The sequence below is a fragment of the Penicillium rubens genome (genome assembly GCF_028828025.1).
Source record: "Penicillium rubens strain IBT 27055 chromosome Unknown utg000003l_segment0_segment0, whole genome shotgun sequence".
NCBI lineage: Eukaryota > Fungi > Ascomycota > Eurotiomycetes > Eurotiales > Aspergillaceae > Penicillium > Penicillium rubens.
Window position 1 is genome coordinate 7,872,911 of NW_026890601.1, and position 23,343 is coordinate 7,896,253.

General features: G+C 50.6%; 8 protein-coding genes across 8 annotated transcripts; 4 read left to right on the forward strand and 4 right to left on the reverse strand.

The window, feature by feature from the left end:
• Window positions 1-509: 509 nt before the first annotated feature.
• Window positions 510-3,336, forward strand: N7525_009251 (putative RSC complex subunit (RSC1); the record flags this gene model as incomplete). The annotated part of the gene is made up of 5 exons (XM_002563301.2): window positions 510-715; window positions 771-933; window positions 980-1,048; window positions 1,100-2,350; window positions 2,401-3,336. The coding sequence occupies exons 1-5, from the start codon at window positions 576-578 to the stop codon at window positions 3,334-3,336; spliced, it is 2,559 nt and encodes an 852-aa protein (XP_002563347.2). The 5' UTR covers window positions 510-575.
• A 972-nt stretch (window positions 3,337-4,308) lies between these two features.
• Window positions 4,309-6,104, reverse strand: N7525_009252 (putative spindle poison sensitivity protein Scp3; the record flags this gene model as incomplete). Its single annotated transcript, XM_061214651.1, has 3 exons — window positions 4,309-5,646; window positions 5,730-5,884; window positions 5,933-6,104. The coding sequence occupies 3 exons, from the start codon at window positions 6,102-6,104 to the stop codon at window positions 4,309-4,311; spliced, it is 1,665 nt and encodes a 554-aa protein (XP_061069082.1).
• Window positions 6,105-6,587: 483 nt separating this feature from the next.
• On the reverse strand, window positions 6,588-7,069 carry N7525_009253 (uncharacterized protein; the record flags this gene model as incomplete). The annotated part of the gene is made up of 2 exons (XM_061214652.1): window positions 6,588-6,620; window positions 6,704-7,069. The coding sequence occupies 2 exons, from the start codon at window positions 7,067-7,069 to the stop codon at window positions 6,588-6,590; spliced, it is 399 nt and encodes a 132-aa protein (XP_061069083.1).
• Window positions 7,070-8,070: 1,001 nt separating this feature from the next.
• On the reverse strand, window positions 8,071-10,591 carry N7525_009254 (uncharacterized protein; the record flags this gene model as incomplete). The annotated part of the gene is made up of 5 exons (XM_061214653.1): window positions 8,071-8,082; window positions 8,145-9,449; window positions 9,499-9,618; window positions 9,672-10,395; window positions 10,485-10,591. 5 exons carry the CDS (start codon window positions 10,589-10,591, stop codon window positions 8,071-8,073), a joined length of 2,268 nt encoding a protein of 755 aa, XP_061069084.1.
• A 496-nt stretch (window positions 10,592-11,087) lies between these two features.
• Window positions 11,088-13,983, forward strand: chl1 (DNA helicase; the record flags this gene model as incomplete). The annotated part of the gene is made up of 7 exons (XM_061214654.1): window positions 11,088-11,196; window positions 11,274-11,366; window positions 11,419-11,585; window positions 11,657-12,292; window positions 12,343-13,005; window positions 13,058-13,228; window positions 13,282-13,983. The coding sequence occupies 7 exons, from the start codon at window positions 11,088-11,090 to the stop codon at window positions 13,981-13,983; spliced, it is 2,541 nt and encodes an 846-aa protein (XP_061069085.1).
• Window positions 13,984-14,309: 326 nt separating this feature from the next.
• N7525_009256 (60S ribosomal protein uL15) lies at window positions 14,310-15,089 on the forward strand (the record flags this gene model as incomplete). The annotated part of the gene is made up of 3 exons (XM_002563306.1): window positions 14,310-14,341; window positions 14,475-14,673; window positions 14,871-15,089. The coding sequence occupies 3 exons, from the start codon at window positions 14,310-14,312 to the stop codon at window positions 15,087-15,089; spliced, it is 450 nt and encodes a 149-aa protein (XP_002563352.1).
• A 554-nt stretch (window positions 15,090-15,643) lies between these two features.
• On the reverse strand, window positions 15,644-16,789 carry N7525_009257 (uncharacterized protein; the record flags this gene model as incomplete). The annotated part of the gene is made up of 2 exons (XM_002563307.1): window positions 15,644-16,365; window positions 16,420-16,789. The coding sequence occupies 2 exons, from the start codon at window positions 16,787-16,789 to the stop codon at window positions 15,644-15,646; spliced, it is 1,092 nt and encodes a 363-aa protein (XP_002563353.1).
• Window positions 16,790-17,485: 696 nt separating this feature from the next.
• Window positions 17,486-23,001, forward strand: pld3 (phospholipase D; the record flags this gene model as incomplete). The annotated part of the gene is made up of 4 exons (XM_061214655.1): window positions 17,486-18,038; window positions 18,110-22,811; window positions 22,874-22,942; window positions 22,995-23,001. 4 exons carry the CDS (start codon window positions 17,486-17,488, stop codon window positions 22,999-23,001), a joined length of 5,331 nt encoding a protein of 1,776 aa, XP_061069086.1.
• Window positions 23,002-23,343: the final 342 nt, after the last annotated feature.

Consider the following 23,343-nt stretch of genomic DNA (forward strand, 5'->3'; position numbering starts at 1 on the left):
CCTAGGTAGGTAAGATTCCCCTTTTTTTGGGGACAAGAAGAGTAGGACTAGTATATGAATTAGTTCACTTCTCCTTCAGATCCAAAACATTGAAGTCACAAACACTGCTGCAAACAGAGACTACATACCCAAGTACTAAGCCAATCATAGTAACCACAGCCTTGCAGACCTACCTATACCTACCTAGGTAGGTATGTATATTGACAGTACGGAGTATGTTGGGCCTGAAGGACAACTCCAACCACAGTATGCGAGTATAGCACAAATACCGATAGAAGAGGTGCGAATATAAATGCCATGATGCAGTCCAAATACACACTCTCATGAAGAATGAGAGGTTATCCTCGCGAATCTTCCAAGGCTGTCATGAATCTCGTCATGAAATTACCGTATGTAACGTCAAATGGTCGCTGAGTCAGCAACAGCTTCACGCGCTCGTAAAACATTCTCCAACCTCTCCAGGGCTTCAAGGCTTCCCCTACTGTCTTACCTGAATTCTGGCTTACTTTCTTTGGTTTCTTTGATCTCAACGGCTGCCAAATTTACCGCGTGGAAACGCGCTTGTCGCCAACGACATGGAGTCCGAGAAGGAGCTATCGCAACCCCCGCGTGAACAACCCGTCAACTCCATCGAGAATGACGGTGCGATCACCCGCGAAACATGGAAACTGATGATGGATGTGGTCATGGCAATTTATGACTATCGAGAAGAAGAGTGCGATTAACCCTGGCATATAAAACGATCGCTGGCTAATTATTTTCTTGCGCAGTGGTCATGACCCGTCGCGATTGTTCCATCGCAGTGTCAACAAGCGCTATGTTCCCGACTACTACGATATCATCAAGGAGCCGGTGGCCCTGAGTATTTTGAAAGCGCGCATCAACAAACGGGAATACAAGCACTTTTCCGAATTTGTCCGCGATTGCGCCTTGGTGAGTGGTTGCGCCCCTCCAGGTTTCCTGCTAGCTAACGATCTAGATCCCGCACAATGCGCAAACATACAACAGACCTAGATCACAGGCCTACGAAGATGCGCTGGTTGTGAAAGTATGTTGGAGTAAACTCGGTCACCCTAGGCATTCAACTGACAATTTCCAGGAAGTTTTCGCCTCCGAGTTCAGAAAGTTGGCCGCTCAAGGCCTAATTCCCGCTGACGAAGCAGAGCTACCCGATCTTGGAGAGATCCCAGAGGCTGATCCGCTGCCTGACGACGAGGAGGAAGAAGAGGAGGAGGAAGAAGATGAGGATGACGACTCCGAGGATGAGGGCCGACGAAGAAAGAAGCCCGGTCCCAAGCCCGGCTTCAAGCGTGGAATGACTCAAAAGCATGAACCCGACCTTCGCAAAAAACGAGGTCGTCCTCCGCGCGTGGACACACCCATGGAAATCCGCATCAAGACAATCCTGAAGGGAATTCGGAAGTTCAAGGGCGCCGGTGGCTACCTGAAGATCACACACTTTGAACGCCTCCCCGACAAAGCCGCTTATCCGGACTACTACATGGAGATCAAGGAACCCATCGCCATCGACATTATCAAGCGCAAGTCCAAGCGCAAGAAGTACAACTCCGTCGACCATTTCATGCGCGATCTTGATCTCATGTTCGAGAATGCCAAGGCTTACAACCAGTCCGACAGTCAGATCTTCAAGGATGCGGTGGATCTGCAAACCGAATCACGAAAGTTGGCCGAGCAAGAAAAGAAGAAGCCTGACAGCGAGTTCTTGATGGAAGACGGACGCTTCCCACTCCCTGATGGTATTCTCCACCGCGGTGAACTGTGGAAGGTTGGCGACTGGGTTCATATCCAAAACCAAAACGATGTGACCAAGCCCATAGTTGCGCAGATCTACCGAACTTGGCAGGACTCCGATGGAGAGAAATGGATCAACGCATGCTGGTATTACCGTCCTGAGCAGACAGTCCATCACTTCGAGAAGCACTTCTACCCCAACGAGGTCGTGAAGACTGGGCAATACCGAGACCACAGGATTGATGAGATTGTGGATCGCTGCTTCGTTATGTTCTTCACCCGCTACAGCCGTGGTCGCCCAAGGGATCTGGCACCGGATAAGGAAATATACGTGTGTGAGGCTCGGTACAATGAGGAGAAACACAAGTTGAACAAGATCAAGACATGGGCCAGCTGTCTGCCGGATGAAGTGCGAGAGAAAGACTACGAGATGGATCTCTTCGATGTGCCGCGCAAGATCAAGAAAATTCCCAGTCCGATCAAGCATCTTCTCAAAGAGGATTCCAAGGAGACCGATGACCTTCCTCGGCCGACCTGGGGGGCCGACAATGCGCCCCCTATTGCCGGCGCTGTTCACCGCCGTCCACGAGATGAGAATGTAAGTCTTTTCCCCCATGACAAAAGATCCTAGAAAGTTGACAGCATTAGGAATCCCCACCACCCGAGCCAACCCCATCCCCGCCTCCTCCTTCTTTGCCCCAGTCTGTAGCACCCCGTCAACTGAGCCAATCGCTCCCCAGGACGGCCATGAGCCCAGGCACTGCTGCACAAACACGTGCTCCGCCAGCACCCCCGATCATCATACACACCACTCCTGCTCCCATCCGCCCACCAGGCTTCCATCAAATGACCCCATCCCAGGCCTTTACTGCATCCCTCCAACGCCGCGCAAGCAATCTCGCCAACCCGCAAACACCAGCGGGCGCATATCAGCCCTCACCACCGGCCCAGACATACTCACCGGCCCAGCCATCGCCGTACACCGGCTACCCCCAAAACCGCATGCAAGCCCCGCCAGCCGTGTACAACCCCAACGCCCCGCGGCCCGTGGAAGTCTTCCACTTGAGTGATGCAGCCAACGCCGCTATCCCAGAAGACATCCGTGACCAATTCCACTGCGACGACCACGGCCGCGTGCTCTTCTTCTCTGCGCCGCCGGTGGACTTCATCCCGTCCTCGAAGCAGAAGCTTGGCCATTCCCTCAAATATCTTGCTACCAAGGAGGAGCACCAAAAGAAGGTCGAGGAGCGGAAACGCAAGTTGGCCGATGAGCGGATGGAACGTGAAGACGCTGCGAAGCGCCAGCGCGCTGAGGTTGAGTCTGAGCTTGCGGGCCGTGCCGAGGCGCTTACTGGCAAAGCAGTTGAGACGTTGGTGCAGCGCATCGTTACGGGTACAGATCAACTGTATGGATATCTCCATCAAGCTCGGGATGATGATGTTATGGACCTTGATGGAACGCGAGAGCGTGGTGCTGTGGAAGATCGCCAGGCTGTGGAGCAGACGCAGCAGATCCAGGCTCAGTCTGCGCAGGATGGTTTGGTCAATTTGAAAGGTACTGCTTTGTACCTGGACGAGGCTTAGTTATATCGGGTGAACATATCGGCGTGGTTTCATGATTTGGTTTCGAAAGGCGTAATTCAAGGCGTCTATTTTAGTTTAGGAATGTGTATGATTAGGTAGAACATGAATTGATTCTTATTTTAGGCCTTTATAAGCTTCGATCGTTAAATCGCACATGTCAATTATAAGAATATGGAGGTTCTTATCTACAATTTGTCACTAAATTTCAATTCGATGTTAGTTCTAGCTGGAGATGGTGATTTTATATATACCCGATTCGCCCTCAACAACAGTTTGAATATCAACCTGCTGTCAAGCAAACTGCATACTGAAGACATCTACATCTACCAAGAGATCAAAAAGTATCAAGGAATTGTTTATTTGCACATCTCCAGTTTGTACATGCCTGCAGTCCTGAGAATCAAGACCGCATATTCCGACAGTAGGGGACAAAGAACAAGGGAGAAGAAGACAAAGTAAGAACCTAGGAAACACCAGTGATCGCAGTGGTCGTGTAATCATGAAACAGAAGCAGATATGAAAGAGAAAAGAGAGTCGAGATATGTCAACCCAGGCACCCTGTGATACCCAGAAATGAAACGAATAAAAACAGTGAAAAGGCAGAGATTAATACAGTAAATGGCCGATCAGAGAATCCTCTGAAAGCCCAGCAATGAGAAACACATATGACTGGTCTAGATGATTCCAAATGGAATGAAACAAGGCAGATGATGCTGAGTGCCAGTCTATGATGAGAGGGATGTGAAGTTTTTTTTCTTGTCGCCTTTTGTCTTTTGCCGAACCAAATATCTCACTTGAAGAGAGAGAAGGATGTATTGTCTTGGACCCTCTTTTGTTTTGTCGCTTGATGTATGTTGCCCAATTGAACTCCAATACCCTTTTTCCTGTGTTTTTGGTGAATATGAACATCTCGCAATGCTGGACTTGGATTTGACGTATCATGATGAAATTGGGTGAAACAAAGAGGACAGATTAGGAGGAACTTTCTTTGTTCTCACTCCATGAGGCACTGTTCCGCTTGTTGCCGACCTCTTCCTCCATATCGAAGACCAGGTCACTCTGCTCTTCCTCCTCAATCTTACTTGTGTTGACAGGAGAGGAGATGATTCGGTCAAGGCGGCCGGTAGGCCCGCTAGGACCAGCAGACGACTGGCGAGCAGAACCAGGGTGAAGGCCCATGCCGCCGAGCTGCTCAGAAATCATCGACATTGAGGACTGACGTCCAGGGCTAGAGATAAACGACGCCCCTTCGTGGGATGCCCGGCTACTGCCAATGGGTCCCAGGCTAGGACTGGTAATTGGGTTCAGCGATGATTCACGGAGAGGAGAACCGATGTGGAAAGAGGAAGAGCCATGAGATTCCTCTTCCTTGCGCTGGCGCTGCTTGGCAAACAATGCACCAAATCGAGACGGGCTCGATGCCAAAGGAGAACCAGTCTTAGAGAAGCTGGTGCTGGTCATGCCGAGGCCGCTGATGTCGCGGTGGCTGGATCCTAGCTCGTTATCAGTTCGAGAGAGGCGGCGTAGCTTTTCCTGCGGGGTCAGAACATCATCGTGCAGGTTGACTGGCAGGTAATCCTCTTCCATAGGGAAGTTTTCATCCCAGTCCTCGAGGGCTGTGGGGCGAGGAACACTAGCAGAAAGCATGCGTGGCTTGACGGGGCGCGACGAGTGCATGAACCGGGTGCCGACTGTATCTTCGGGGGCAGGGGGAGAAGACCCGATGTTGGATGAAGGCTTGCGCAAGCTGGTACCATAACCGATGTCGCGCAGGTTCCGGAATACATCTGCTTGTCCCGGTCTCTGGGGTGGCGGCGATTCCAATCCAAATTGCGAGGGCATGGAAGCAGCCACCGGACCGTAACGGGCGGCATGAGAGATACCTTGGCTGTCGAACGAAGCCGGGAGCCCCGCGTCGAGAGCGCTAAGGTGGTTGTTACTAGGCGACATGGGATATCGGACATCTTCAGCGGGAGATCCATACTTGGAGCCGGCATCGGAGGCCAGGCCCGTATCGATCGTGGGGATTCCATCATAGGATGGCTGTTGCTGCCCATGCAGGGATCCATACTCCTCCTGCGGGGCCAGCTGTGGGGCATATCGAGGCTGCTCGTGGCCGTTCATGCGCTGCTGGGAGAGCACCGAGTTGGTCAAGGCGGAGTCCTGGTTGACATAGGCCTGCGGATTGACCCGGCCGCCTAGATTGAGGTGGCCGCTTCCCATTCCCATGTTCCCAGTCGGCCGGTTGACTCTCCGTCCGTCGGGTAGGATGTGTGCCAGTGCGCATTTTGCGCCGAACTTGCAGTTTCCCTAGAACCATTGCCCCGTTAACTTCCGATAGCCTCGGAAAATGCGCAAAGAGGGTATGACTTTGAAACAGTGCCAATTCATACCTTTGCAAAATACTTGCAAGGAGCATAGTCAATTCCGGCATCGGTGGAATGTAAAAAAGGACAAGCGGGGCCTGCCTGACAGGCACCCTGGCGGAAGAATTTGCAAGGAACATGTTTGGTGTCTGCATGGACGATTGCAAAGATTAGCTCGTATTCTAGACATTGCAATAATGGGTATGAATGAATCGAAGTCAAGGACTTACTCTTATTGTTCTGATTCGGCGGGCTGCGGGCAACATCAAGTGCTGATGGATTGCGAGAATGTCCATTCTGAGGATTCTGGGGCGCCCCAGAAGCAACCGGAAGAGGCGCACGACCTCTCATCTCTGAATGACTGGGTCGACGAGATGACAGAGGACGAGAAGACACCTGCATGGAGAAGTGGGAGGGGTTTGGAGATTGGAGAGGGGAAAGATAGGCTCGGCGGGCGGTGGGGGATTCGATATTAGATGATTCACAGCCCTGTCGAACAACTCGAGAAAGAGTGTGAAAGAGATATGAAATACGAAATCGGAAAGTGTAGACATACATGAAAATAATATTAGAAAGATAATATATAACATCATTAACTTATACAATCTCACCACAGCCTCTCTCTCTCTCTCTCTCTCTCCCCTCATGACAATGTCCATCTGATTACGGTTCGCCTCCCTCGTTGCCTCCATGCCATACTCGAGCTGTTCTTGCATACCAGCGAATCAGATCTTCATCGGAAATAGAATACACAGCCCTAAGATCTCTAGAATCCGTCTGTAGCTCTCGTAATAACTAAGTAGAATAGTAAACGTGCACATCGTAGTCAAATGATGTGACCCGAGCGGGGACTAGTTAGGGAGATCACCACTCCGCGATGACCTCTTATTGGAGCGTTCCTTCAAGCCCCAAAGATTCCTGATAACATTTGTCAGAATTCCAAAGCATTGACGGGTCGGGGATCCTCTAGGCTATGTCACTCGTCATTCTGAAAAACTCACCCACAACTCAGCCGCAGTCATGTCCTCCGGAAGTACCTCTGAGCATTGTCCCCAGAGATCGCGGCAGATGCGACGACGCACGTTGGCATGTCGTTGCCAACATTTCCATTCTTTTTCGAGCTTTTCTCTTTCTTCCGGTGACATCTGAACGGACTCGCCCTCATGACGACTTGCTAAGCGAGCCTGAATTGTCGATTCCTCGCTCTCGAGACGGCTGATGTCCTGTCGGAGATCGGATATCCGGGGCTTTGCATGCAGGGCTGCTAATGCTGCTCGGGCCTTCTTTTCGTTTGCCTTTAGAGTTGCAAGCTCATCCTCGAGCCTTTCGATATCAAGCTTGAGAGCCGCGACTACCTCTGGGGGCATGATATCCGAGGGATCTTGTCGGGCATGGTAGACTGTCTGTTTGCCTATACGTCACTTGGTTTAGCATGTTTTTTTTTCTTCAAGCATACCCAACTTACCTGAAACTCTCCCTTCAATCTCTTTCTTCTCATGCAAATCCCGGAGAAGCTTTGCGGCTTGCGCTAGGAATCCATATATTAGGAAAGCACAGACGAGCTCACAGAACCAGTCTTACTTTTGGTCACTTTGTTGTGAAGATTGGCAGAAACGTCGATGGCCTAAAGAATGCTTGATCAACAGACTTTTTCTGGGCTGTTCTGAAGAGGGAGCGAACCGAATATGGACGACTGTGCCGGGCGATGTTAGCCACCACGTTATCAACGTATAGAAACAACTCATCACTCATCAGAGCCAACATACTTTTGTTGACCTGCAAGTTCGTCGAATAATTCATTGAGCAAACACATGCCAAGGTCAAGGTACCGGCCGGATACTCACGAAGGTATTCCCGGATCATTGAAGCGTCTTTGCGAGGGTCAAAGTCAGTAGGTCAGCTTCGAGAATTTGACTAAGAGAATATCTAACCATCATGTCCAACAGTTACATCGTTCTTGGGCTTACGTGGAGCCATGTTGAAAAGATTAGGAAGACGTTGTACTGAGTTGCACTGAGTTGGTACAAGTAGATGAAGTTCACATCTCACGTGGAAGAAGTGACACTACAATTGGAAGAGTCTTGAGCTTTCAAGCAAAACAATAAATTCATAACTACTCCTGATATCTAATTCATGCCCAAACTTACAAGCCGAATGATAATATGTCCAGAGGCGGGAAAAGGCTCAAGGCAGAAATGAAAATGGGTGCAAATGCAGTTATGTGGAAACAAGGAGACCCATTGAGACCATTCGCCTCCCGGACGGCGAAAACTTTTGAAACCCCGGGATTATAGAAAGTAGGGGAAATGCAAAGTTGAACGGAGACAGCCAAACGTGTTTGGATAAAAAGGGAACATAACCCGGGGTATCACATCACAATCTGCAAGAAGTCAGCTTTAGTTCGCGTCCAATCGCCAAAAAGAAAAGGCAGGGTTAACATACGCAATCACTGTCTTTACTGGCACTAGGAACACCCATCTCCTCGAAGGTCTTGGGTCCCTTGCTTGGCGGTTTGGCGGGCTTCTGCTGCGGAGCGGACGAAGTCGACGACGCAACTGAGGGCGCCGGCTGAGGCGTCGAGGCACCCGAGCCGTGAGATGGTTGTCGGGACTCCATACGCGGGGGAAACGAGGGCGAACCAGGCGGGCGAGGAGATGCTACACCAGGTGAGGACATTCCGCTGTGGCTAGAAACAGGAGGTCTAATAGGCTTGCGATCTGGGACCGAGTCAAGTCGAGGTGGTGGGCGTCGCCCACCGGGAGGCGGCATTGGTGCGGAATAGCCAATGTCAAGACGAGGAGCCCCGCCGGGACTGGTCATGTTACCAGCCTGCGGGCTCGTAGGTCCAGCAGGAGCGCTGAGAGGTGTTCCAGGGCCGGGCTGGCGGTAATTCATGGGTCCGTTAGGTCCATAAGACGGAGTGCGAGATCCAGGGCCTTGGGCGGGGCCTTGGGGAGGTGGGCCACCATATCCCTGCGGTGCATTGGTTCGAAGGTTGGGATTGACGCCGAAAGCAGAGCTTGGGCGGGTGTCCGACAGCTGATAACCCTGTTGGGGCCGGGGACGAGTAGAATGAGGACGATCGGGGTAAGGAGCCGCGGACGGTGGGCCGTCAGACAAGGTCATTCTCGAAGGATCTGGCATTTGAATATTCTCTGGGGTTGATTCCAGTGAATTACCGCGTTGATGAGCGGTATATCGCGTCGACTTGATGCGTGAGATCGCGATTTTCTCATGGTCTTTTCTAGACAGAGTCTTTGAGCGTGAGATGCTTTCAATCCGACCAGATGCATCCTTGTTGCCACTGGCAGCGGCCTTGGCGTACCAAGAGCGGGCTTCCTTGATATCCACCGGCACAAAGATGCCAACCTCATAGAAGTAACCCAGAGCGAATTCCGCTGTTGGCAGACCACTCTGGGCCGCGCGCTGGGCATATGTAAATGCCAGCTCGTCGTTCTTCTCAAAGATACCCTCATGTCCACACAGGAACCACTTACTGATCGCCATCTCAGCTTCAGGCTCGCCCTGGCGGGCTGCCAGTGCATTGTAGTGCAGAGACAGCGCGGGATTGAAATCACAGCTCAGTTGGCAGAGTTCATATGCAGCACCCATCTTGACCTGAGCCTTGGCGAACCCGTGATATGCCGCCTTTTCGATATTGACACGTGCCAGGTTCAGATCAAGGGGTAGGAAGCTTTCCGGGACGCTCACTTGAGGGAGCTCCCGAGCCAAGAGCATGCCGTATACCTTTTCTCCATTAGAATGATTTCAAAGGTAAGATTAGCATAGAACTCACGTATGCACCTTGAGGTGCGTTCTGGTCGCATGACTGCGCCGCCAGCCGGATGTATTCCAAACCAGTATTGAAATCCTGGTGCTGTCCATGCTGTCCCAGAAGGATCATCATTCCCAGGCGCTGCAAGTATGTTAGTTTCTCCACTGTCATACACAGTTTAACTGATAACCCACATAGTACGAGGCAGAATCGGCCCGCGCAACACCCCGCTGATAATGTTTGATTGCCTTCTCCGGTTCACCCGAGCTCTCAAACTGCATTCCGATCCGGTATTCGGCACGCGCATATCCCTTCTCAGCGGCTCGGGAATATGACCGGAAAGCCTCCTTGCGATCGACGGGGCAGCCAAATTTGCCAAACTCGAGCCACATTCCCTTGATAAATTCCGCTTTGGGATGGCGCTGCTCGGCGAGAAAGCCGACGATGTTCATCGCGTCGACCCTTAGCTGCCGCTCCACCTGCGGGGTCTGCGGGCGCGGCGGTTGGGTCAAACCGAGGCGGACATCGTTCTGCGCGGCGACCTCGACATAGGCGAGAGCGTCCAAGGCCCATGCGAGTTGCATTTCCGGGTCTGTGGTGGACAGCACGGCCATCCGCGCGCGCTCCAAGTTCGCTTCTCTCTGTTCATCGGTGGGCGGGACGTTAGGTGGTGGGTTCCGCAAGACCGGGAAAGGTGAAAAGTTTGGGTGATCCATGCTGTCATAGGTCGCGGATTGCGCGTAGGAACTGGGATCGTGAACATGACTGTGTTGGGGTGGACCTTGGACGGCGGAGGAAGTGCGCTCGGGATAGGTGTTGGCGCGTTGGTATTGCGGTTGTTGTTGCCGGCGGGGGTCAGCGCGGTATTCCATCTCAGCAATATTGTCCTGCATGTTCTCGGGCACTTCTGGCATCACTCTAGAGTGAATTAGTACTCGGATTTTCGTCATTTGCAGCAATGGCAGCAATGGCAGCAATCGCAAATAGATGTGTATCCAAATCCATACCTTTGGGGAGACGGGGATATGACCTCTGGCATGTAGAAGTCATCTTGCCCCCCTGGATACCATGTTGCACCTAGGCGTTGCTGACCACCCTGTGGTGGTCTGTTCATTGTAATTTTGTTAGGGAATTGGTCCCCCTGTGCCAATAGCTCAAGAAAGAGGGGGAAATGAAAAGAGGAGTTCCCAAGTGGCTTAAAGGAAAAAAAGTAGACCCCACCCCCGCCAGGTCAAACGGTTATTAATAGTATTCCAATTGTAATTCTAATAGTTTTTTTTAGTAATTTGGAATATCAGATCTTAAATATTCAAAGGTTGTATACGGAGTACATACATATGTATTCGGCTCAGCCTCATACATTACATATCCATGGATGTGAGACAATGGAAATAAATAATTTCAAAGTATGGTACGGAGGACAGAGTATGTACAGAGTGTATACATGTATGTATAGATGTATGTAAATAATTGTAATTGCAAATTGAAATTCCCCTTTTTCCCTTCTGCCTTACGAGAGACTCCACCGTTTTATTTTTATCTTCCTTTTTCCCTTACGAGACACTCAGGTACTCTCGTATAGGTATACGGAGCACACCTTCCTTACGGAGATGGATTTCCACCATCCCTACACGCCATATGATATTCAACTCCAATTTATGCAGGCCTTGTACGCCTGCCTAGAAGATAGCAAGATCGCTGTATTTGAATCCCCAACTGGTAAGCTGCTTATTCTCTATTATAGCTATTGTATTCTATTCTATTCTATTATTTTATCTAACCATAATATTATGCAGGTACTGGAAAATCTCTAAGCTTAATCTGTGGTTCTTTGACCTGGCTTCGAGATCACAAGCGAAAGGCCTTCCAGGAAACCATTGATGCAACATGTGGGTCCCATGGTGAAACATATGACATGATATCAGCTATCTGACATTCCAGGCGATGACGATGAACCCGAATGGATGATAGAACATGCCAAACGGGAATCCAGGCGTGCTATTACCGAAAAGAGACAAGAATTCGAGGCCCGACTGGCCAAGATCCGACAAGAGGAAGAACGTGTGAAACAGACCCAGGACAGCGCAGATCGACCCCGTAAAAAGCTGGTATGCATATACTTCCACCCCCCCCCCCCCCCCAAATCGAGACGAGAACATTATACCAACTAGAAGAATAGCGACTTGACGACTCAGCACCGGAACTTGTTGAAGATGACGATCAATTTGTTCTCGATGACTATGACAGCGACACAGAAAATCAGAAAAAGCAGAATGACTCTGGGAATTCTGACGGCCTGTCTGCAAGCACTTTAGCCTTGCTAGAACGGTTTCAAGGGAAATTCTCGACAAAGAAACATAAAGAGGATGACGGAGATGATGAGATCAAGATCTTTTTTTGCTCAAGAACGCATTCGCAGCTAAGCCAGTTTGCTGGTGAATTGCGACGAGTCAACTTTCCATCTAGTATACCTAGTGACCTTGATCTAGAGAGCAAAGATGACCTCTCCAAACTCGAAGAGCGTGTGAAACACCTGTCGCTTGGGTCCAGAAAGAACCTGTGCATCAATCCAAAAGTCCGAGCCTTGGAGAACAACACCGCGATTAACGAAAAATGTTTGGATTTACAGCAAGCGGGTGTAGCAGCCGACAAGAAGTGCTCATTCATTCCCTCCAAAGACGACGAGGCCCTGGCTCTGGAGTTTAGGGACCATGCTTTGGCGACAGTCAAGGACATCGAAGACATTGCCGATGTTGGGAAAAAGCTCGGAATATGTCCTTACTATGCATCTCGTCTAGTTATCAAACACAGTGAGGTCAGTCTCACCCCAGAACATGTATAACATTGGCTCTAACCCAAGACCAGATTCTCACCCTTCCATATCCATTGTTGCTGCAAAGATCAGCTCGTGAGGCCCTCAATCTCTCCGTCAAAGGCCACATTGTCATCATCGATGAAGCTCACAACCTCATGGATGCAATAGCTGGCATTCATTCGGTGACTGTCTCACTCAGTCAACTCCAGGCTGCCATCGGCCAGCTGACAACATATGCCCGCAAGTTCAAGAACAGATTAAAAGGGAAGAATCGAAACTATGTTGCGCAAGTCATCCGGTTGGTGAGCTCCATTGCGGAGCATATGAAGTCAATCTCTCAGCAAAAAGGACCACTAGAAGGCTCGGTGCAGACGTCAGATCTCATGGCTGGAAAGGGAGTTGACCAGATCAACCCTTATAAGCTCTCTAGGTATCTGCAAGAGAGCAAGCTCGCCCGGAAAGTTGACGGCTACCTTGAATCCTCGCAACCACAACCTGTTCGGTCCAAGGATAAGACAACAATGCCGGTTTTGTTTCATATTCAAAGCTTTCTTTTTCCTCTTATGAACCCGTCGGAAGAGGGGCGGCTCTTCTTTCAGAAAAGCCAGGATGATGTCTTGTTGAAATACATGCTTCTGGACCCTACCAACCACTTTCGGGAAATTGCCGAAGATGCTAGGGCCGTCATTCTAGCTGGCGGTACTATGTCTCCTGTAAGTACAGCTCATATCTTCTGACATTGTAACTTCCTAATGCTTTCAACAGATGTCAGATTATGTGAACCATTTGTTTTCGTACCTGCCCCCAGAACGACTAGGAACTTTCAGCTATGGCCATGTCATTCCAAGATCCAATTTGGTTGCGCAGTCGATGACTCAAGGGCTGATGGGAAACGAATTTGATTTTACATATGAGGCACGAAACTCGGAGAAAATGGTATGTACTAAGTTCCACACTTCGAGAAGGTTTGTTATTGACATATTCTCTAGGTCACCGACCTTGGACGTACGATAGCAACCCTCTGTCAAGTCATCCCGGACGGCGTCGTCGCGTTCTTCCCCAGTTATGACTATCTAAGTCATGTTCTGAGTGTATGGAGGAAGCCCATTCCCAACGGAAACGGCCAAAGCACTCTCAATCTACTGGAACGGAAGAAGAAGATTCTCTACGAATCTCGCGAAGCAGTGACCACTACAGACGATTTGTTGCAGGAGTATACCGAGGCCGTTGAATCGGGATCAGGAGCCTTGCTTCTATCTATCGTGGGCGGCAAGCTATCAGAAGGCATTAATTTCTCCGACAAGCTAGGGCGCGGTGTCTTTATCATCGGCCTCCCATTTCCTAATATCCGCAGCGCTGTCTGGCAGGCCAAAATCCAGTATCTCGAGGAGAAGACCTACAAGCAGGCTTCTGGGACCGAGCCGGAAAGGAAAGCAGCAGGTAAGGCAGCGGGCAGGGACTTTTACGAGAATTCGTGTATGCGAGCAGTAAACCAGTGCATTGGACGAGCCATCAGGCATGTGAATGACTATGCCGCCATCATCATGATTGACCGTCGGTATGAGTCGCCGCGGATCCAGCAAAAACTACCTGGTTGGATCAGAGGAAGCTTGGTCCCAGCACCTCCCACGCGGGCGGCTCAGATGACCGTGCAAAGACTTTCAAAATTCTTCGCCGAAAAAAGGCGATAGCAGGATACAATCCATAATAAAAACGCTACAAATGATACAGCATCATATTTCTAATAAAATCCGCGCTCATCGGACACTTTGGCATTCGTACATGTACCAGAGCCCTACTTTGTAAAAGACCGGCAGAATGAGACGGGGCGGTGTACCTAGGTATACCATGGATACATGACATAAGTTCTGACAAAGCCAGGGTTAGGGCTCCACAATCACGGGACAAGCGAATTTGTTAGCGCACACTCTAAGCCTGGATTTCAACATCCTGTAGACGGAACGATCCCTTCAACGCCAAACATCAACGGTCTTGTCGAAACAACCCCGCCGACAAGATGCCTACCCGTTTCTCGAACACCCGGAAGCAGTGAGTCGTCACCCTTTCCTGTGCCGTCTGAATCAAATCCTTTTCTCGTCGATCGCGACCAGAAGAGCCAAATTCGTCATACCGCAGTCGCAATATCGCACCAACATATCACTAACCTGTCATTTTCTCGCAGCCGCGGCCATGTGTCTGCCGGTTACGGTCGTATCGGCAAGCACCGCAAGTCCCCCGGTGGTCGCGGTATGGCCGGTGGTCAACACCACCACCGTACCAACATCGACAAGTTCCACCCTGGTTACTTCGGTAAGGTTGGTATGCGGTACTTCCACAAGACCAACCAGCAGTTCTGGAAGCCCACTGTCAACGTCGACAAGGTACGTTACATCTACATCTCGCGAGTCGATTCGGATATGAAGGAGAAGAAATTGTGGATTGGTCTGGCAGGGGAGGTGTACAAATGGCGACGGAATGCAAAAGAGGAGGGAGGCCAATCGACAGGAACACAAGAAATTACGGGATTTGCATTGAGAAGGACAATTTTTTTCGCTAACTGCGACTTTCCTTTTTACAGCTCTGGTCCCTCGTCCCCGCTGAACAGCGTGATGCCTACCTGAGCGGCCAGAAGACCGATGTCGCCCCCGTCATCGACCTCCTGCCCCTCGGCTACTCCAAGGTTCTTGGAAAGGGCCGTCTCCCCCAGATCCCCGTCGTCGTCCGTGCCCGCTACGTCAGCCGTGACGCCGAGGAGAAGATCAAGGCCGCCGGTGGTGTTGTTGAGCTCGTCGCATAAGCGTTGATTCGTCGAGAAATTTCAGGAGTAGGCGGGTGAATAGGGGCAATTTGAAGCCCTAGCTGTGTTCGTTCGCCAGCATGGAGGACGATCGGAACTCAAAATGAGATCTGCCCGAACCGAAACCCAGTCGGTTCGGGCGGTCGAAAATAAAAAGGGTTTTTTTGTATGCAATCAGCATAGCATATGGCCTCCGAATGCCCTTACGATTTCATCAGTGTGTTAAACAAATACCATTAGGAGGATTTTTTTCAAATGTTTGTGATTCATACATGCCCATCGCCATGACTCCTGGAGGGCAAGGTATTGGTTCTGAATCATTGAGCCGTGCTCATGTAGGATGACCGAGGCTGCCTTGCTGGGGCACGAAAGGCTTCCCCAAGGTTACTGTACAGGTTCGCTTTAAAAGCTACGGTCATCTCCGTAGATTTGGGGTCCATCACTATGTCCCATTACGATTGCAGGGAACTACGGGAGTGATAACGTCTTGTCATTTACATCTAATTCCATTCTATGTTGTAGGCATCGAAATATTTACGACCACGGCCTAATGCTCAGATCTTCGACTCTCGCACCGAACCCCGTCGACCCGCCTTATCGGGACCCGCGGCCAAGGTCTCACTGATAAACCGAACAGCCTCATCAGCCATCTTAGCAGTGACTTCATGGGCCGCGGTCTCGTCAATGATATCTTCCAAGGACACCGCACCATCACCGAACCACCCATTGGACGAGATACTCTCCTTAAACCAGTTGAGGAACACCTCCCCGCGATGATAGGGAACAAGCTTGTCCTTGCCACCAGACAAATTCAAAATGCGCTTGCCAGCCAAGGCACGAGTCAGAATCGGCCGGAGCACCTGCTGCTCGCTTTCTGAAGGCTGAGGCAATGGGCCTTCGCGCAAAGGCCCAGTGGACGGCCCGCAATCCACATGCTTCAGCATCATACCGGCAGGATCATATCGATTGACAGTCTCTAGGAAAGAAGTCGGCAAGGCTTCTGAGCCAAGGACCTCGGCGCCAGGCGGGTCACTCTTAGTCCATGATGGCAGCTTCGACAGCCGCGCGCGATCTGCCATCAAGTTGACATAGTCCGGACAGCCGATGATGACGACCCCGGCGGTGACTCGAGGCTCATGCAGTAGACAGCTCCATGCTGCGTGTCCGCCCAGGGAGACTCCTAGAACTAAGTTCTCGGTGATCTTGTGCTCACCATTGGGGAATGTGTAAGAGGGAAGGTAGTCCATAAGGACCGATGTATCTTTTGCAGTGCCCTCTAGTAATTGTTAGAATTGTAGATGTCATTTTTTATGAATCCTTTTCCACTCACGGAAGATGGAGAACATATCCTGGGCATGCCGGGGGTTCCCCTTTTTCCAAGACTCGTTTGCAAGAGGGTCGACTGTCCGGGTACCATGGTTTCGTTGGTCGAACGAGACAGCAATCAGGCCCTTGGCCGAAGATTTGTCCTGGTTTCTAGTGTTCCAGTCGGTGATGGTGGAGTTGGCAATGCCAGTCATACGCTCCTGGGTGGCTAATCTGGGGTGAAGAAGCCAGAGACATGCGACCTCCGAGGCCTCTTTGCGGAGCTCCTCCAGTCCAAAGACCGTTACTGATATGCCGGCAATTGCGTAGACCTTCTGGGAGATGGCCGGTGCGGGCTTCCCTGAATCGTTTAAGGACTTTAATGGATCAGTCATGGTTGAGAGCAGGTAATAAGGATATCTAATATATGTTGTAATGTGGAGTTTGTTGAAGATAGGTTTTAAATAGCGGGGAGATAAATGGCTATCAAAGGGCAACTCGGGTATACTACAAAAGCCGAGGCCTTTGCTTTATACATATACTGTAGTTCCCGAGACTATTACGGAGTATTCGGTTATATATTCTCTATATACTCACCGTTGCAAGATAAATCCTTTCATCTTTTTATATATATATAGTCGGATTCCAGTGTGTTACTCCAAGGTCCTCGATTGAGGCCATACATGGGCACTTGTTGTATAGACATTAAAGAAGAAACAGCTTTGAATCTAGTCAATTCAATCAATATTTCCTTCTATACTCCATACTCCATACTACTAATACTAGATACTCCACTAATATCATAAACATTGTTGTATATACATAACGTGCAGTGTCAACCCCCTTTTTCCCAGACCGCCCGCTTTCTCCAGTCGGAGAGCTGCTCCACTGTAAACTAATTTATCTATTGCTCCTTTTAATGTCAACACGTTCTTTTAACCCTGAACCCCCTTGGATTTAAATTGTTTGGATCCTAGGACAATGATCTTGCCATCTTCGACAGTGTATTGAGTATGTACAAAGTAAAAGTGGTTGATCCCCCCAGTGAACTGCAACTGATAACCACCTTGCATTAGCCCCAGAATCCAAACATGTCGGCCTCTTCAATTCACCAGGATGTGGAAACTGGCTCATTGAAGGTCGACACAAAGAAGCAAGAGCCCCTTTTAGCTTCGAACAAATCAAAATTGGCATCCCCGTTGCCTTCTTCCACTGAATCCAACAAAGCGGCCTCGACCAAGCAGACCCAGCCCACGGACGATCATGAAACAGGTGGAATACTAGGCGACAAGGAAAATGCGCGTCCATCATCTTTGAAGCAGAGCTCACCAAGGGGCAGGTCATCCCTAAGCACTCGACCACCAAACCGGTCAGCCGAGGATCCCCAGTCATGGAGTCGCCATCAACACCAGTCGTCCAACCCTGGAATGTCCCCTCCATCTCGTGCCCAAAGTGTACAATTCAGAGATACGGACACCGAGGCTCCCGATGCATCCCACTCCCGGTCGCAATCGCGACCCGTTTCTGAACACGGTGACGATGATGATCAGGGTCCCAAAGGAAAGCAGTCGTTGTTCGGCAAACTGAAGTTACTCGCTACCGCGCCCAATTTTACATCACACTCAAGATCCCCCAGCGGTGCAAGTACGGACTTCCGCCCAGCTCCAGGCGATATAGCTACTCCGGGGTCGGAAAGGGGGAATTCCGCTTCCCAGAGCCACTGCAAGAAGAGGGCAGCGAGATCGATGCCGATGCGGAAGAGAGCGGCGGCGAGCAACGTGATACTCGTGAAAAAAGAAAAACGCAACGGCGGCGGAAGCAATGGGAGGAGGAAGCTGGCTCCAACACCGCCCCTACAACGCCTAAAACGACACGCAGACCATCATTCCACTTCTCATCCTCCTTCGCACCTTTTGAGAACTACCGTACTAATCTGTTTCCCCGAAGAGCAAGCACTACAGACTTCACACCTCAACAGCGCGAAGGTGTTTCAGAAGACGAAGGCCGTGAGAGGCTCAGCCGGCGGATGAGGAGCCGGCCATGGGCAAATACTCGGGTTTCCAGCTATACAGACCGCCCAGACGCCAATCCGGACGAACAGCGTCCGAGCAACCTGAGGCGATTGACCGGGTTTGCGGGACCATCTGGAAACGATGAAAGCTTGACGGCGAGCTGGAGACGCCATCGAACCGAGCGAGGCACCAGTGCCAGTGCTCAGCGATGGAAGCAAATCAAAGCTGGTCTGAAACTCATTGGGCAGCGACGAAGACCAGATAACGCAGTGGACAATAAAAAGTCCGCAGAGTTGCTTGCTGAACTCGCTTCGGCCGTACCTGCTGCGCTTATACTGGCCAGCGCGTTCCAACGAGATGAGCACGGCAGCAAGAGAATCCCGATTCTTTTGGAGCAGTTGAAGGTCCGTGTTACGGACAGCCGGATTGATTCCCACTCCGGTGATCGTCATCTGGTCTTCCGAATCGAAATGGAGTACGGAAGTGGCATGACTCGCATGAAATGGATCATCTTCCGCACGCTAAGAGACTTTGCCAATCTGCATCTGAAGTATAAGCTTCATCTGGGTACTCAGAAGTACATTCAGCTGCGAACGAGTGAGAACAGCCCGAGTCTCCCTCGATTCCCTAGAAGTGCCTTCCCTTACATGCGAGGTGTACGAGGCCTTGAAAGTGAGTTCGAGGACGAAGATGAAGAGGGTGGCTATGAGACTGGTGCGGAGGGAATGAGTGGAACAGAGAGGCCCCCGACGAAGAAAAAGCAGAACCAACAATCACACCAGCGTCGGGTATCTGGTCCGCTTGCTCGCAGAAAGTCGAGTATCACCAATCAAGAAGGAGACTCAGCCGCAGGACCTTCATCTACCCATGAAGGTGTTTCGGGAGCCAGGAAAGAAACATACCCTGGGAAGCAGCGAAAGAAGCTTGAGCTCTATCTACAGAAGATGATTAGGTTCTTGATCTTCAGGGCTGACAGCAATCGCCTGTGTAAGTTTTTGGAGCTGTCCGCTCTCGGTGTCCGTCTAGCCGCCGAAGGCAGCTATCATGGCAAAGAAGGATTCCTGATAATCCAGTCCTCCAAGGGTCTTGATTTCCGAAAGGCGCTCACCCCGTCTCTGGTCAAGAATCGCCACTCACCCAAGTGGTTCTTGGTCAGACACAGCTATGTAGTCTGCGTCGACTCTCCCGAGGAGATGAATATTTATGATGTCTTCTTGGTGGATTCCTATTTCAAGATCCAGACACCGAAGCTTAGTCTTCGCAAGCAAAATCCAAAGGATCTTGCCAAGTCTGCAAAGCAGTCTGCGAGACATCCTCAGCACCACACTCTCCGGCTTGAGAACTCTGAGCGCAAGCTCAAACTGCTGGCCCGGAATGAGCGCCAACTGCAACAGTTTGAAGACTCGATTCGCTTCATGGTTGCTAACACTCCGTGGCTGCGCCCCAACCGGTTCGACAGTTTCGCGCCTGTGCGACAAAACTGCTTTGCACAGTGGCTGGTTGATGCGCGAGACCACATGTGGGTCGTCTCGCGAGCAATTAACCAGGCGAAGGATGTCATTTATATCCACGACTGGTGGCTGAGTCCAGAGCTTTACATGCGTCGGCCTGCTGCCATCAGCCAGAAATGGCGATTGGACCGTCTCCTGCAACAGAAAGCCCGAGAAGGCGTCAAAGTCTTCGTGATCATGTATCGCAACATCAACTCCGCCATTCCCATTGATTCGGAATATTCCAAATTCTCTCTCCTTGATCTTCATCCCAACATCTTCGTTCAGCGATCACCAAATCAGTTCCGCCAAAATACTTTCTTCTGGGCCCACCATGAGAAGCTTTGTCTCATCGACCACACTATCGCATTCGTTGGAGGTATCGATCTGTGCTTTGGGCGTTGGGATACTCCTCAACATCAATTGACCGATGACAAGCCTACCGGGTTTGAAACTACTGATGGCCCCAAAGATGCAGATCATTGTCAACTTTGGCCGGGCAAGGACTACTCCAATCCTAGAATCCAAGACTTCTATGACCTGGATAAGCCGTATGAGGAGATGTATGATCGCAATGTTGTGCCCCGGATGCCGTGGCATGACATCTCTATGCATGTCGTGGGCCAACCTGCTCGGGATCTTACTCGTCATTTCGTTCAACGCTGGAATTACATTCTTCGCCAGCGAAAGCCCACGCGGCCGACGCCTTTCCTCTTGCCACCACCCGATTTCAATCCCGCTGATTTAGAAGCTTTGGGTCTTGATGGAACTTGCGAGGTACAAATCCTCCGTTCTAGCAGCATGTGGTCGACAGGAACACCCGATGTCGTCGAGCACAGCATCATGAATGCCTATGTGAAGTTGATTGAGGAATCCGAGCATTTCGTCTACATCGAGAATCAGTTCTTCATCAGCACCTGCGAGATTGAGGGCCGAAAGATCGAGAACCTCATTGGAGATGCCCTAGTGGAACGTATTGTCCGCGCTGCCAAAAATGAGGAAGCATGGCGCGCCGTCATTGTCATCCCATTGATGCCAGGCTTCCAGAACACCGTGGACAGCGAAGGTGGAACAAGTGTTCGTCTTATCATGCAGTGTCAATACCGCAGTATCTGTCGCGGAGAGACATCTATTTTTGGCCGTCTTCGTGCTCTTGGAATCGAGCCAGAGGATTATATCCAGTTCTACAGCCTGCGAACATGGGGCAAGATTGGACCCCACAAGGCACTGGTGACTGAACAACTTTACATTCACGCCAAATGCATGATTGTTGACGATCGTGCCGCTATCATTGGATCAGCAAACATCAACGAACGATCCATGTTGGGTTCGCGTGATTCAGAGGTTGCGTCTGTCGTGCGAGACACCGATATGATGATGTCGAGTATGAATGGCAAGCCATACCTTGTAGGTCGATTCCCACATACCTTGCGTATGCGTTTGATGAGAGAACATCTCGGAATTGATGTCGACGAACTCATGGAACATGACTTTGCTACCGAAGAAGAGCTACGCAAGATCCAGGTCGCCGAGGGGAGCGAGCACCCAGTTGACAACCGAGAGCGAAGAAATTCGGCATCCTCGGCCATTGAACGACAAGATGAGAGGGAAATGGTCGAACGTCGGCATCGTGTCCAGGATGAGTTCCTTTCTCGCTCTGAGGACATGTATAGCTTCAACCATGATGTCGATTGGGAGCAGGGTGGTAACCCTAACCTCAAGTCGAACCGCAAGCTCACCGCCGATCCTCGCGTCACTGAAAATCCTGACCACAGGAAAGACGTGGAAGGTGATGGCCCCGATCATCTGACAGCCGCTGCTCAGGCCGGATTAACAGTCGGTCGTGATTCAGAGATGGAGACCAATGGAAGGGAAGCCCTGCTTTCACCTATTGCTCCTGAGGGGAAGGGTACTATTGAGCGACCGAGATCATCGCAGCAAAAGCCCCCTGGAACACCCTCGACCCGCAAGGACCGCAGGCCTGGGACATCGAGTGAGACCAATGCCAGCTCTGAGAGCAATGGCAATGTGCCGTCGCAAGGCCATGGATTTACTGGGTCATCGAACCGCGAGTCCGAGACGGGCGGTACCAGTTTGAACACGCCAAGAGAAGACAATGAAACCCTCAAGCACCACCACCCGTCTGTTCCCGAAGTCAAGCGTATCTTCATCGATAACGACTGCATGAGGGACCCGATCATCGATGGCTTCTATCTGGACACGTGGCAAGCCGTCGCCGAGAAGAACACTAAGATTTACCGATCTGTGTTCCGCTGTATGCCCGACAGCGAGGTGAAGAACTGGAAGGAATACAAAGAGTATGCCACATATGGCGAGCGCTTTGCAGAGGTGCAGAACCAACAGGGCAACAGGACAGCCCAACCTCAACCAAAACAAAATGGTCCTCCTCCAGCCGGTGCTACGGTCGGCTCTCCTATGTCGATCGCTTCTCAGATGTCTTTCATTACCCCAAGGGCGGAAGGACCACAGGCAGACCCGAAGAGCCCCCAGGGCATTGAGGAGAAAGTCGGAAGTGGCAACGAAACTGGTCGTCCTCAATCTGAGCAGCTAGCGAAACAAGAGACGTTATCGTCTATAGATGAGAAGGCCGCACTCAAGACGGTGTCGGATCCGAACCTGTTGGCCAATGTTTCGAACGGGACCAGCGACGAAAATGGCGTCGCCACTGGTGAGGATATGGAGAAGTCACGGACAACCCCGGGTCATGTCGATTACTCTGAAGCTGTGAATCTGAATTTGAACTCGTCGAGCCAGTCTCGGAGACGTAGACGCAGAGCTACAACGATTGGCTCAAAGCGTGACCCTCATGGCGCAGATGAGTATTTGGATAAGGGTCGTGCAGAGGACCTCCTTAGCAATACTCAAGGCCATCTCATCTTGTGGCCTTATGACTGGTATGTCTCAACTTTCGCTTCCATTGGACCCGGGGACATATGCACTGACGAATCTCATCTAGGCTTGAGAAAGAGGAACAAGGTGGAAACTGGCTCTACGCTTTGGACCAGATTTCTCCTCTGGAGATCTAGTAAGTTGTCACTCTGTATTGGTTCCTGGATAGGATACTAATGGATATATAGCAACTAATCTCGAATTGCTTTGCACTTGACGGCGTCTTGCTCTTGATTTAAATCGTTTTCTTGTGTTTGCCTACTTGGTGTCTGCATTGGAATTCTCGAGCGCCGCTATAGCGATTGATGCATTTTTATTTTCTTAGATCTTCCTTGATGCCTCTTTGGCTAGTCATTTGGAGTTGTCTGCCTTTATGTTACCCCTACCTAAGTAGCGCAATAAGTAATCAATCCTCTTTGAATACGGATATAGTATATGCCCCCTTCCGATGTCGTTATGCGTGTAATAGATGTATTATCCCAAGGCCTATTGGTAAATTGCTTGTAATTTGGCACATACTGCTGAAATAGTAGATGA